Here is a 13,701-nt window from a genome sequence, read left to right as displayed (position 1 = left end):
AACACTCTGCAAATGCTGGGCATTTTCAACTTTGTCCACTTTATTGAATGCAGACTACAAAATCCTAGGATCATCGCCAACCAGGTCAGGTCTGTTCTGGGATCGATAATTCAGCCATCCAAACCTCTGCTATATTGGGCAGGACAATCTTGAGAGCCTCGCGCTCCTCAAGAATATGATTGCCTACATGTATGACAGGGGGGTGAAAGCCTGTCTCATCAGCCTGAACCAGGAAAAGGCCTTCGACAGGATATCGTACATGTGGGATGTGCTCTCCAAAACTGGCTTTGGAGAGGGAATTCACAACTGGGTCTTCCTGCTCTATACCAACATCATGAATGCCGTCTCAATGGGTGGAAATCAGAAAGCTTCCAAATCAGATCTGGAGTCAGGCAGAGTTGCCCACTCGCATCTGTCTTGTTTATGTATTGTATATAGCCTTTTGCTGAGTTCATCAGGAAGGAAGTAAGCCTAATAGGGGTGATTATTCTAGACAGCGGAGACCAGGAGGTCAAAGCCTCCCTATACGTGGACAATGTTGCCATCTTCTGCTCAGATCAGCTGTCAATGCACGGACTCATGAGTATCTTCAACCAGTTGGAACTTGCTTCAGCAGCCAAGGTAAATCAAGGCAAAAGCGAGGCCACATTGTTTGGGAACTGGGCCAACTAATCCTTTCTTACTTTCACCATCAGGACAGATTAGCTGAAGGTGCAGGGAATATCATTCGGAGAGGACAAAGTATGTGCATAATCATGGAAGGAGTACATTGACAAGGTGAAGCAGAAACTGTTCTTTTCACAGCATCATTCCCTCTCCATTGCAGCAAAAACCTGGTCATCAGGCGTGAGGCACTCTCTCTGTTGTTGTACCTGGCGCAAGTCCAGCCCATTCTCCGAAACTGCAATCATCCAAGCCATCTACCAATTCATCTGGACGTCTAAGATGGACCATGTCAGCAGAGTCTCCATACACAAAACTCTGGACAAGGCGATGAAAATGTACCCAATGCTGCCCTCATCCTGATGGTCACCTTTATGTGCGATGGCATCAAGCTGTGCACAGGCTCTCTTCATGTAAACACCAAGTGTCTCTACGAACATGTTCCACCTGTCCCCGATGTTGCAAAGGACGAGACCAGCCTCATTGCCACGGAACACTTCATGCAGGTGATCCGTTCCATATCATCTGTCCTTCATGGATAAATTTGCAAGAAATAAAACTTCAACCACAAGTCTATCAGAAAGTGGTCAGCACTTAGCGTCATCAAAACCCTGCAAGAAAAGAAGGGGGTGGATCTTGTTGCATTGTTCCCTGAGCAGACGGTCAATGTCATTTGGCAGAATGCCTCATCACCAGTGCTTTCAACAAGTACCAAGACATTGCTTGGCTGGTGGTGAAAAGGGCACTACCTGTGAGATCATTTATGTGCACCCAGTCTGTCAGCACCAATGCAAACAGCCCTTGATGCAGCTGTAGTTGGGGATTTGGGACTGTCACACATCTCCTTCTGTAAGGTGCCTTTGCAAAGAAAGTCTGGAGAAAGATGCAGTTGTTTTTATCGAGGCTCATCCCAAGCTGCTCTGTGAAGCAGGACCCTGTGCTCTACTGTCTGTTCCCCAGGTCGCAATGGAGACAAACATTGGCTGCACCTGGAGGACCTTCAACTCAGTGAAAGACATTCTTTGGTGTCTCCGAAACTTGTTGGTCTTCCAGAACAAGGAGTTGATCTTGAACGAGTGTTGCAGACTGGCACATTCCAAGGTCTAGAACTATGAACTGGGGGACACACTAAAGTTTGTGACAGCTACTGCCAAGGTGCAGTGGGGAAGACGACTGGTGAGATCTTTCTGCCAAGTTAAATGGGGTCCATTCAGTTATTGGACCCTCCTGGCACTTCAAATGCATGTAAATACAATCCTGTATGTGTAAAAGATGTGTTGTGGCTATATTCATAGAAAATATCTTTATGTATACATATAATATCTTTATGGCTATACATATTTTATTCATAGAAAATATCTTTACGTATATTTGTGAGAAAAAAAAAACATTTCCAGATAGGAATTGGATACACAGCCAAAAATAAATGCAAAAAACAAACTGGTGAAAGGTCATTAGCATGAAACATTACCTCCACTTCTCTCCATAAATGCCGACTAATCTGACGAGTATTTACAACATCTTATTTCCCAATCCCTAGGGAAATGTAGTGAACATCTGTTGAAATTAAAATCAACCTCCCAAATTCACTGTTGAGCCATGTTTATTTCTGGCAACAAAGCATTCATTTCTCTTGCAACCCAACTCAGATTATCAACGTCTGAAATTCTTTATGCACTTTTATCTGAAAAGTTGGTCTTATGGGCTTACAGTAGACAGCTCTTTAAAGATAAAGAATCACAGAGAAAATAGGCTTGTGTACTTATGAACATATAACGTTTCTATCACCAAGGACAAAATATTTGATAAACGAATGGAACTAAAGGCAGACATGATGGCCTGCAACCGAGGGTATTAAAGGAATGGCTGCAGAGACAGTGCAGGCACTGGTCGGAATAATACAGGCTCACCTGATTCCTGTAAAGATCCAGTAGGTTGGTAAACCAGAGGGGTGGAGACTAATGGATATTTTATCAGGTTAGAAACACGTAACTAATAGAATGCCACAAGGATCAGTCCTAGGATCTCAAAAATTTACTATCTATGTTAATGACCTGGACGTACAGACAAAAATGTAGCCAAATTTGCTGACAATATAGAACAATGAGGGTATGTTGTATTGAGGACATAATGCAATTGCAAGGGGGTACAGATAGGTTGAATGAATGAATAGACAAAAATTTGGCAGATGGAGTTTAATGTAGGAAAGTGAGAGCTCATGCACGTTGGAAGGAAGAATCAAAAGGCAAACTATTGTTTAAATGGAGAGAGACTCCAAAAGATGAAGTACAAAGGGATCTGGGTGTCCTTGTGACTAAAACACAGCAAGTAGGATGCAGGTGCAACAAATTATTAAGATGGCATATGGAATTAGAGCATTTATTGCTAGGATTTTGTAATTTAAAAAACAGAAGTCTTGTTACAACTGCACAGGGTCTGGCTGAGGTTCTGCCTAGACTGCTGTGTACAGTTCAGTCACTGAATTTAAATTAAAAATGTAATGATATTGGAGGCTATTCAGAATAGATTCATTAGGCTGATTCTTTACATAAAGGGAATGGCCCTTCAAGAACTGTTCAACAGGTTAGGCCTTTATTCAGCAGGAGTTTAAAAGATTGAGGATGACCTTATTGAAACATACAAAATTCTGAGGGGGGGGTTTGATAGGATAGATGTTGAGAAGGTGTTTCCATTAATAGGGAAATCTTAAACTAGCAGACAGAGTAAGGGAACACTCCTTTAAAATTGAGATGCAAGAGAATTTCTTCTCCCAGAGGGTAGTGAATGTCTGGAATTATCTATCCCGGGCAGTTGCAGAGATTACAGCACTGAAATTTCTTAAAGAGGAGGTAGGCAGATTTTTGAACGATCAGAGCTTTGATGGCAATGATGAGTTGACATGAAAGAGGAATTGTGACCGCGGGCAGATCAATCACAATCTTGTGGAATGGCAGGGCAGGCTTGAGGGCTGAATTGTTTACTCCTGCACTTACTTCTTATGCTGTTATATTCTTATTTCAACCTTCAGTAAGATTATAATTGATATGATTGTAGTCTCAACTCCACTTGACTTTCCCTTCTTCCCAATATGACAATGGCTTTACTCCATTTTCCGCACAATGGCTGAGTTGTTAGCACTGCAGTCTCACAGCTCCAGGGACCCAGGTTCGATTCCAGCCTTGGGCAACTGTCTGTGCGGAGTTTGCACATTCTCCCTGGGTCCGCATGGGTTTCCTCCGGGTTCTCCGGTTTCCTCCCACAGTCCAAAGATGTGCAGGCTAGATGAATCGGCCATACTAAATTGCCCATAGTGTTCAGGGGTGTGTGGGTTATAGGGGGATGGGTCTGGGTGGGATACTTCAAGGGGCTGTGTGGGCTTGTTGGGCTGAAGGGCGTGCTTCCTCACTGGAGGGAATCTAATCTAATCTAATCTAAACTGAGTGTGTTCATTCAGCTCAACACTTTGTTATCCCTGTGTATTTCAATATAGCTTCCAGTATGTACTACTGCATCAGACTGCACATCTAACTAAATCATAGTTAAAAGGCAATTTTTCCATAGTGTGGATTAGTTATTGGAAAAAAGGCTCATGGAGACTATCAATCTCTGCCGCATTCCCATGGAACCACACTGATCACGGTCCCCCTACCTGGTCTAAGAACTAAAACTGTCAGTTAACAGCTGTATCTCCACACTGACATCAGCCTGAGAAATCAGCATCCTATTTTTCTCAGAGATAACGGGAACTGCAGATGCTGGAGAATCCAAGATAACAAAGTGTGTGGCTGGATGAACACAGCAGGCCAAACAGCATCTCAGGAGTACAAAAGCTGTCGTTTCAGGCCGAGACCCTTCATCAGAGAAGGGGATTGGGAGAGAGTTCTGAAATAAATAGGGAGAGAGTGGGAGGCGGACCGAAGATGGATAGAGGAGAAGATAGGTGGAGGGGAGAGTATAGGTGGAGAGGTGGGGAGGGGATAGGTCAGTCCCGGAGGGATGGACAGGTCAAGGAGGCGGGATGAGGTTGGTAGGTGGGAAATGGAGGTGTGGTTTGAGGTGAGAAGAGGGGATAGGTAAGAGGAAGAACAGGTTAGGGAGGTGGAGACGAGCTGTCTCTTTTCAAAGAAAAAGAGACAGCCTATAAAGCGGCCAAGAGCACTGGGAAATCAGAAGATTGGGAAGGCTATAAAAACAAACAGAGGATAACAGAGAGAGCAATAAGGAAGGAGAGGATCAAATGTAAAGGTAGGCTAGCTAGTAATATTAGAAATGATAGTAAAAGCTTCTTTCAATACATAAGAAACAAACAAGAGGCAAAAGCAGATATTGGGCCACTCCAAATTGGTGCTGGAAGGCTAGTGATGGGAGATAAGGAAATAGCTGAAGAACTTCATACGTACTTTGCGTCAGCCTTCCACTGTGAGTAGTATGCCAACAATTAGGGAGAGCCAGGGGGCAGAGTTGAGTATGGTAGGCATTACAAAAGAGAAAGTGCAAGAAAAGCTAAAAGATCTAAAAATTGATAAATCTCCTGGCCCCGATGGGCTACATCCTAGAGTTCTGAAGGAGGTGGCTGAGGAAATAGTGGAGGCTTTGGTCGTGATCTTTCAGAAGTCACTGGAGTCTGAGAAAGTCCCAGATGATTGGAAAATTGCTGTTGTCACCCCCCTGTTTAAGAAAGGATCAAGGCAAAAGATGGAAAATTGTAGGCCGATTAGCCTAACCTCAGTAGTTGGTAAAATTCTAGAATCCATTGTCAAGGACGAGATTTCTAAATTCCTGGAAGTGCAGGGTCAGATTAGAACAAGTCAGCATGGATCTACTAAGGGGAGGTCATGCCTGACAAACCTGTTAGAATTCTTTGAAGAGGTAACACGTATGTTAGACCAGGGAAACCCAGTAGATGTTATCTCTCTGGACTTCCAAAAGGCCTTTGATACGGTGCCTCACGGGAGGCTGCTGCGCAAGGTGAGGGCCCATGGTGTTCGAGGGGCCCATGGATTGATGATTGGCTGTCTGACAGAAGGCAGAGAGTTGGGATAACAGGCTCTTTTTCAGAATGGCAACCGGTGACGAGCGGTGTCACGCAGGGTTCAGTGTTGGGGCCGCAACTGTTCACCTTATACATTGATGACTTGGATGAAGGGACCGGGGGCATTCTGGCGAAGTTTGCCCATGGTACAAAGATAGGTGGATAGGCAGATAGTACTGAAGAGGTGGGGAAGCTGCAGAAAGATTTAGACAGTTTAGGAGAGTGGTCCAGGAAATGGCTGATGAAATTCAATGTGAATAAACGTGAGGTTTCGCACTTTGGAAAAAAGAATACAGGAATGGACTATTTTCTAAATGGTGAGAAAATTCGCAAAGCAGAAGTACAAAGGGATCTGGGAGTGTTGGTCCAGGATTCTCTAAAGGTTAACTTGCAGGTAGAGTCCATAATTAAGAAAGCGAATGTAATGTTGTCGTTTATCTCAAGAGGGTTGGAATATAAAAGCAGCGATGTGCTTCTGAGGCTTTCTAAAGCTCTAGTTAGGCCCCATTTGGAATACTGTGTCCAATTTTGGGCCCCACACCTCAGGAAGGACATACCAGCCCTGGAGCATGTCCAGCGGAGATTTACACGGATGATCCCTGGAATGGTAGGTTTAACGTATGATGAACGGCTAAGGATCCTGGGATTGTACTCATTAGAGTTTAGAAGGTTGAGGGGAGATCCAATAGGAACTTACAAGACAATGTATGGTTTAGAAGGGGTGGACGCTAGCAAGTTGTTTCCGTTAGGCGGGGAGATTAGGACCCATGGGCACGGCCTTAGAATTAGAGGGGGTAAATTTAAAACAGAAATGAGACAACATTTCTTCAGCCAGAGAGTGGTGGGCTTGTGGAATTCACTGCCACAGAGTGCAGTAGAGGCTAGGACATTGGATGCCTTCAAGGCAGAGATCGACAAATTCTTGATCTCAGAAGGAATCAAGGGCTACAGGAAGAGTGCAGGGAAGTGGAGTTGAAATTCCCATCAGCCATGATTTAAATGGTGGAGTGGGCTTGATGGGCCGAATGGCCTTACTTCCACTCCTATGTCTTATGGTCTTATGGGTTGGTTTAGTGATGCAGTGGGGGGACGGGGCAAGCTGGGCTGATTTTGCGATGCAGTGGGGAAGGGGGAACATTGTGTAGCTTGTGAATTCCACATTGATACCATTGGGCTGCAGGGTTCCCAAGCGGAATATGAGTTGCTGTTCCTGCAACCTTCGGGTGGCATCATTGTGGCACTGCAGGAGGCCCATGATGGACATGTCGTCTAAGGAATGGGAGGGGGAGTTAAAATGGTTCACGACTGGGAGGTGCAGTTGCTTATTGCGAACTGAGCGGAGGTGTTCTGCAAAGCGGTCCCCAAGCTTGGTTTCCCCAATGTAGAAGCCACACCAGGTACAGTGAATACAGTATACTACATTGGCAGATGTGCAGGTGAACTTCTGCAAAATATGGAAAGTCATCTTGGGGCCTGGGATGGGGGTGAGGGAGGAGGTGCGGGGGCAAGTTGCGGGGGAAGGTGCCGGGTGTGGTGGGGTTGGAGGGGAGTGTGGAGCGGACAAGGAAGTCACGGAGAGAGTGGTCTCTCCGGAAGGCAGACAAGGGCGGGGAATGAAAAATGTCTTGGGTGGTGGGGTCGGATTGTGGATGGTGGAAGTGTCATAGGATGATGCATTGTATCCGGAGGTTGGTGGGGTGGTCTGTGACGACGATGGGGATTCTCATCCCAAAACCAGCACAGTTCGTCCCCTCCCCCACTGCATCCCAAAACCAGCCCAGCTCGTCCCCGCCTCCCTAACCGGTTCTTCCTCTCCTATCCCCTCCTCCCACCTACCAACCTCATCCCGCCTCCTTGACCTGTCCGTCCTCCCCAGACTGACCTATCCCCTCCCCACCTCCCCACCTATACTCTCCTCTCCACCTATCTTCTCCTCTATCCATCTTCAGTCCGCCTCCCCCTCTCTCCCTATTTATTTCAGAACCCTCTCCCAATCCCCCTCTCTGATAAAGGGTCTAGGCCCGAAACGTCAGCTTTTGTGCTCCTGAGATGCTCTTTGGCCAGCTGGGCTCATCCAGCTGCATACTTTGTTATCTAGCAACCTACTTTCCTGCTGTGTAAATTGGTGACCCTTTGTCAAGCCTGTTTCTTGTACCCTAGTCCTGGTGATTACAAGACAGAATACTTTGACTCCTTGACTCCTTTAGAAATAAGGAGGCAAAAATCATGCACAGTATGCCAGGTGTGCTTTCACCGAGACCATGCACATTAAAACTTCCCTACTGTTATATTCCAGACCCATTGCAATAAATGCCAGCATTCCATTTACCATCACAATCATGGGAAACCTACAAACCAACTTTTTAAATGATTCATGTACCAGAACATCCAGATGCCATTGTATCTCAAAGTTCTACAGCCTCTTTCCATTAAATAATATGTAACTTTTCTATTTTTTGTCAAAGTACACGCGTTCATATTTTCTCATGCAATATTCCACTACACTATCCAACAATATAGTTAAAAAGATTTGCCCACTTACTTAGCTTATCTCGAAATTTTCAGATTATCTACCTATTCAACTGCTTAATTTCTTATCTAACTTACAGTCATCAGCCAAATTAACTAGAATACTTTTGATTCCCACATCCAAATCATTAAAGTCAATTGTAAATGGCTGAGATATTAATGATCCAGGGTGGCACAAATAACTTGCCAAATCAAAATTTATCCCTGCTCACTGCTTCATGGTACTTATCCAATCCTTTATCTATACTTGTATGTTATCTCTTACATCATGAGCTTTTATTTTGTACAGAACCTTTTAATGTGGCACCTTTTGGAAATCCGAGCATATCACACCCACAGGTTTCCCTTTATCTACGTTGCTTGCTATTCTCTCAAAAAAAGTCTATTAACTTGGTTAAACAGAATTTACTTTCTCAAAAACCAAGATGACTGATTTATCAAATTATGATTTTCTAAGTATCCGACCATAAGACTCTTCATCACAGATTCTAAAATTTCACTATTTCAGATGTTAAGCTAGATGGCCTGTAGTTTCCTTCCTGACCTTACTTGAATGTGGGGTTACAGCATGCTAAACAAAAGATAATGAATTGTGAGGCTGGATGAACACAGCAGGCCAAGTAGCATCTCAGGAGCACAAAAGCTGACGTTTCAGGCCTAGACCCTTCATCACAGAGCGGGGATGGGGTGAGGGTTCTGGAATAAATAGGGAGAGAGGGGGAGGCGGACCGAAGATGGAGAGAAAAGAAGATAGGTGGAGAGGAGAGCAGAGGTGGGGAGGTAGGAAGGGGATAGGTCAGTCCAGGGAAGACAGACAGGTCAAGGAGGTGGGATGAGGTTAGTAGGTAGGAAATGGAGGTGCCGCTTGAGGTGAGAGGAAGGGATGGGTGAGAGGAAGAACAGATTTGGGAGGCGGACACAGGCTGGGCTGGTTTTGGGATGCAGTGGGGGAAGGGGACGAACTGGGCTGGTTTTGGGATGCAGTGGGGGAAGGGGAGATTTTGAAGCTGGTGAATTCCACATTGATACTATTGAGCTGCAGGGTTCCCAAGCGGAATATGAGTTGCTGTTCCTGCAACCTTCGGGTGGCATCATTGTGGCACTGCAGGAGGCCCATGATGGACATGTCATCTAAAAAATGGGAGGGGGAGTGGAAATGGTTCGCGACTGGGAGGTGCAGTTGTTTATTGCGAACCGAGCGGAGGTGTTCTGCAAAGCGGTCCCCAAGCCTCCGCTTGGTTTCCCCAATGTAGAAGAAGCCACACCGGGTACAGTGGATGCAGTATACCACATTGGCAGATGTGCAGGTGAACCTCTGCCTAATGTGGAAAGTCATCTTGGGGTCTGGGATAGGGGTGAGGGAGGAGGTGTGGGGGCAAGTGTAGCATTTCCTGTGGTTGCAGGGGAAGGTGCGGGTGTGGTGGGGTTGGAGGGCAGTGTGGAGCGAACAAGGGAGTCACGGAGAGAGTGGTCCCTCCGGAAAGCAGACAGGGGTGGGGATGGAAAAACGTCTTGGGTGGTGGGGTCAGATTGTAGATGGCGGAAGTGTCAGAGGATGATGCGTTGTATCCGGAGGTTGGTGGGGTGGTGTGTGAGAACGAGGGGGATCCTCTTGGGGCGGTTGTGGCGGAGGCGGGGTGTGAGGGATGTGTTGCGGGAAATGCGGGAGACGTGGCAAAGGCGTTCTCGACCACTGTGGGGGGGGTAAGTTGCAGTCCTTGAAGAACTTGGACATCTGGGATGTGCGGGAGTGGAATGCCTTATCGTGGGAGCAGATGCGGTGGAGGCGGAGGAATTGGGAATAGGGGATGGAATTTTTGCAGGAGGGTGGGTGGGAGGAGGTGTATTCTAGGTAGCTATGGGAGTCGGTGGGCTTGAAATGGACATCAGTTACAAGCTGGTTGCCTGAGATGGAGACCGAGAGGTCCAGGAAGGTGAGGGATGTGCTGGAGATGGCCCAGGTGAACTGAAGGTTGGGGTGGAAGGTGTTGGTGAAGTGGATGAACTGTTCGAGCTCCTCTCGGGAGCAAGAGGCGGCGCCGATACAGTCATCAATGTACCGGAGGAAGAGGTGGGGTTTGGGGCCTGTGTAGGTGCGGAAGAGGGACTGTTCCACGTAGCCTACAAAGAGGCAGGCATAGCTGGGGCCCATGCGGGTGCCCATGGCCACCCCCTGAGTCTGTAGGAAGTGGGAGGAATCGAAAGAGAAGTTGTTGAGGGTGAGGACGAGTTCAGCTAGGCGGATGAGGGTGTCGGTGGAGGGGGACTGCTCGGGCCTGCGGGACAGGAAGAAGCGGAGGGCCTTGAGGCCATCTGCATGCGGAATACAGGTGTATAGGGACTGGACGTCGATGGTGAAAATGAGGTGTTGGGGGCCAGGGAATTGGAAGTCCTAGAGGAGGTGGAGGGCATGGGTGGTGTCACAGATGTAGGTCGGGAATTCCTGGACCAAAGGGGAGAAAATGGAGTCCAGGTAGGTGGAGATGAGTTCGGTGGGGGAGGAGCAGACTGAGACGATGGGTCGACCAGGGCAGGCAGGTTTGTGGATTTTGGGAAGGAGATAGAAACGGGCCGTGTGGGGTTGGGGAACAATGAGGTTGGAGGCTGTGGGTGGGAGGTCCCCTGAGGTGATGAGGTCATGAATGGTGTTGGAGATGACGGTTTGGTGCTCGGGTGTGGGGTCAAACCATTTCCACTCCCCCTCCCATTCCTTAGATGATATGTCCATCATGGGCCTCCTGCAGTGCCACAATGATGCCACCCGAAGGTTGCAGGAACAGCAACTCATATTCCACTTGGGAACCCTGCAGCCCAATGGTATCAATGTGGACTTCACCAGCTTCAAAATCTCCCCTTCCCCCACCGCATCCCTAAACCAGCCCATTTCGTCCCCTGCCCCACCGCACCACACAACCAACCCAGCTCTTCCCCTCCACCCACTGCATCCCAAAACCAGTCCAACCTGTCTCTGCCTCCCTAACCTGTTCTTTCTCTCACCCATCCCTTCCTCCCACCCCAAGCCGCACCTCCATCTCCTACTTACTAACCTCATCCCACCTCCTTGACCTGTCTGTCTTCCCTGGACTGACCGATCCCCTCCCTACCTCCCCACCTATACTCTCCTCTCCACCTATCTTCTTTTCTCTCCATCTTCGGTCCACCTCCCCCTCTCTCCCTATTTATTCCAGAACCCTCACCCCATCCCCCTCTCTGATGAGGGGTCTAGGCCCGAAACGTCAGCTTTTGTGCTCCTGAGATGCTGCTGGCCCTGCTGTGTTCATCCCGCCTCACATTTCATTATCTTGGATTCTCCAGCATCTGCAGTTCCCATTATCAATGCTAAACAAAAGCATGTTTTAGGTGGCAAACTTGACATTACTGGAAAACATTTATTGTAGATTCAATGTCTTTCGAAATTTAAACCATTTAAACTTCATTCGAAATTCATTAGGAATCCAGTCATTCCAAAATCAAACATCCTTGCAATAATACTTGGTTAATTTGGATATCTTATACAGAAACCCAGCGGGCAACTCAGTACGCTCCAAACCAATTTGATAAGAGAGCCAAGTACAGTTTCTGTTTGCCCAAGATAAAGAGCACTGATTCTGCACCCCACGGATATAGCACATTTACACAAATCCAAACATTTTATGAAGACTCAGCAAGAATCAAGGTGCACATATAGCACATGTCTACGTCTTTGGTCAAATTTGACACTTGTGCATCATACTGTCATTCTGTTTACTTCGCATAACGATAGCGATATGCACCAGAGTCCGGAAATAAGGTAATATTTTTCATAACGTTATGCAATTAGATTCTTGTGCAATACTTCTGATTTAAAAGAATAACAATGTAATTTATCACTGTACTAAAAAAGTTTATAAAACAGTTCAAAAGAGCATAGTATAAAACATCCATCAGATTACAAGCAACAAGAATCGTGAGGCAGACTCAACAACTAAGCAGAAGGTCCAATTCATATTAATGATGATTAAGATAAAAATAAAGTGCGACAATCTTGGATTAAGAATTTGCGCGCGGATCACCTTTTGGGGCTCAGCCAGGAGGAAAGCCCTATCGGCCAGACGAACACAGATGTTTTCCTGGACAGCTGCAGAAGGGCTGTAAGGCCGGGCCTCGCTGTCAGGCGGCAACGCGGTGAAGGTCAGGCTAAACATGCGGTGGAAACGCCTCACGGACCGAAAGATGATCATGGCATAGCATTTCTGCAGGCGAATCCACAGGTAAACATAGCACAGAGTGATCAACATGGCGACCAAGCCGGCAACATGACTAACGTCTAACCACACTGCGTTCAGCTTCCCCCTTGGAAACCCATCTCCTCCCGCTTCCCATTGGCCATTGCCGCAACACCCGACCCCAGCACCTCACGGTCCACGCTTCCCATTGGTCACTGTTCCGGCACCCATCTCCGCTCCGGCCCTTTCCCAGCTCCTCATTGGTAATTGCTACCAACAACTTGTCCCGCCCCGCCCTTGTTCGGGCTGTCCAATGATCTTTTTCCACGAGTCCCCACCCCCTCACCGTTCATGCTTCTTATTGGAAATTGCTCTAGTGTGGCATCCGCCTCTTTCAGGCTTGAACCCCGCATGCAGCCAGCGTTGGCTCAGTAACGTCGAAAACGTGGTGTCAGCGGAGGTTGAGCTGTTTTCCTTCGCCAAGTGTAAAGTGTTACTCATTTAAGAAGTGTAGGCATTGCTAGTGCCTCGTGCAGTTTTAGCTGCACTTTTCTATTCCATTCCCTTTGGCAGAGAGGCCAACATTCAATTTGCCTTCCCTACTAATTACCCTCTGAACTTGGATGCTAATTTTTTGTGATGAATGAATGAGTATTCCCAAATGCATCTGCTCTGTAGATTTCTGCAGTCTTTCCTGATTTCTTTTGAAGAAGTAACATAGAGTATTAATGAGGGCCGAGCAGTAGATGTTATCTATATGGACTTCCGTAAGGTGTTCAACAAGGTTCCTCATGGTAGACTGGCTAGCAAGGTTAGATCATATGGAATATAGGGAGAACTAGCTATTTGGATATAGAGATGATGGGAACTGGAGAATCCAAGATAACAAAGTGTGGGGCTGGATGAAAACAGGAGGCCAAGCAGCATCTTAGGAGCATAAAAGTTGACATTTTGGGCCTGGACCCTTCATCAGAAAAGGGGGATGGGGAGAGGATTCTGAAATAAATAGGGAGAGAGGAGGAGGTGGACTGAAGATGAATAGAGGAGAAGATAGGTGGAGAGGAGAGTATGGGTGGGGAGGTAGGAGATAGGTCAGTCCGGGGAGGACGGACAGGTCAAGGGGACGGGATGACTTTAGTAGGTAGGAAATGGAGGTGCGGCTTGAGGTGGGAGGAAGGAATAGGTGAGAGGAAGAACAGGTTAGGGAGGCGGGGTCAAGCTGTGCTGGTTTTGGGATGCTGTGGGGGGAGGGAAGATTTTGAAGCTTGTGAA

At 47.0% G+C, this 13,701-nt stretch overlaps 1 protein-coding gene across 8 annotated transcripts in view; it reads right to left on the bottom strand.

Annotated features, from left to right (window-relative positions):
* The window catches only part of hlcs (holocarboxylase synthetase (biotin-(proprionyl-CoA-carboxylase (ATP-hydrolysing)) ligase)), a 171,124-nt gene extending 158,519 nt beyond the window's left edge, over positions 1–12,605 (bottom strand). For 3 of the 8 annotated variants that reach the window (XM_048540532.2, XM_048540533.2, XM_048540537.2), the window contains exon 1: positions 12,277–12,385. Coding sequence is in view for 3 of the 8 variants with exons in the window: in XM_048540527.2 (XP_048396484.2) it covers positions 12,277–12,501 (225 nt within the window). In the remaining 5 variants the exon portion in view is untranslated. Of the gene's footprint in view, positions 1–12,276 lie in introns of all 8 variants that reach the window. The other 5 variants (XM_048540527.2, XM_048540529.2, XM_048540531.2 and 2 more) reach the window with 5 other exon arrangements.
* Between the last annotated feature and the right edge of the window lie 1,096 nt (positions 12,606–13,701).

Source organism: Stegostoma tigrinum, chromosome 12, assembly GCF_030684315.1.
Source record: "Stegostoma tigrinum isolate sSteTig4 chromosome 12, sSteTig4.hap1, whole genome shotgun sequence".
In the NCBI taxonomy this organism is placed as follows: Eukaryota; Metazoa; Chordata; class Chondrichthyes; order Orectolobiformes; family Stegostomatidae; genus Stegostoma; species Stegostoma tigrinum.
The sequence above is the reverse complement of the archived record's forward strand: the minus strand, read 5'-3'. Positions and strand labels throughout refer to the sequence as shown.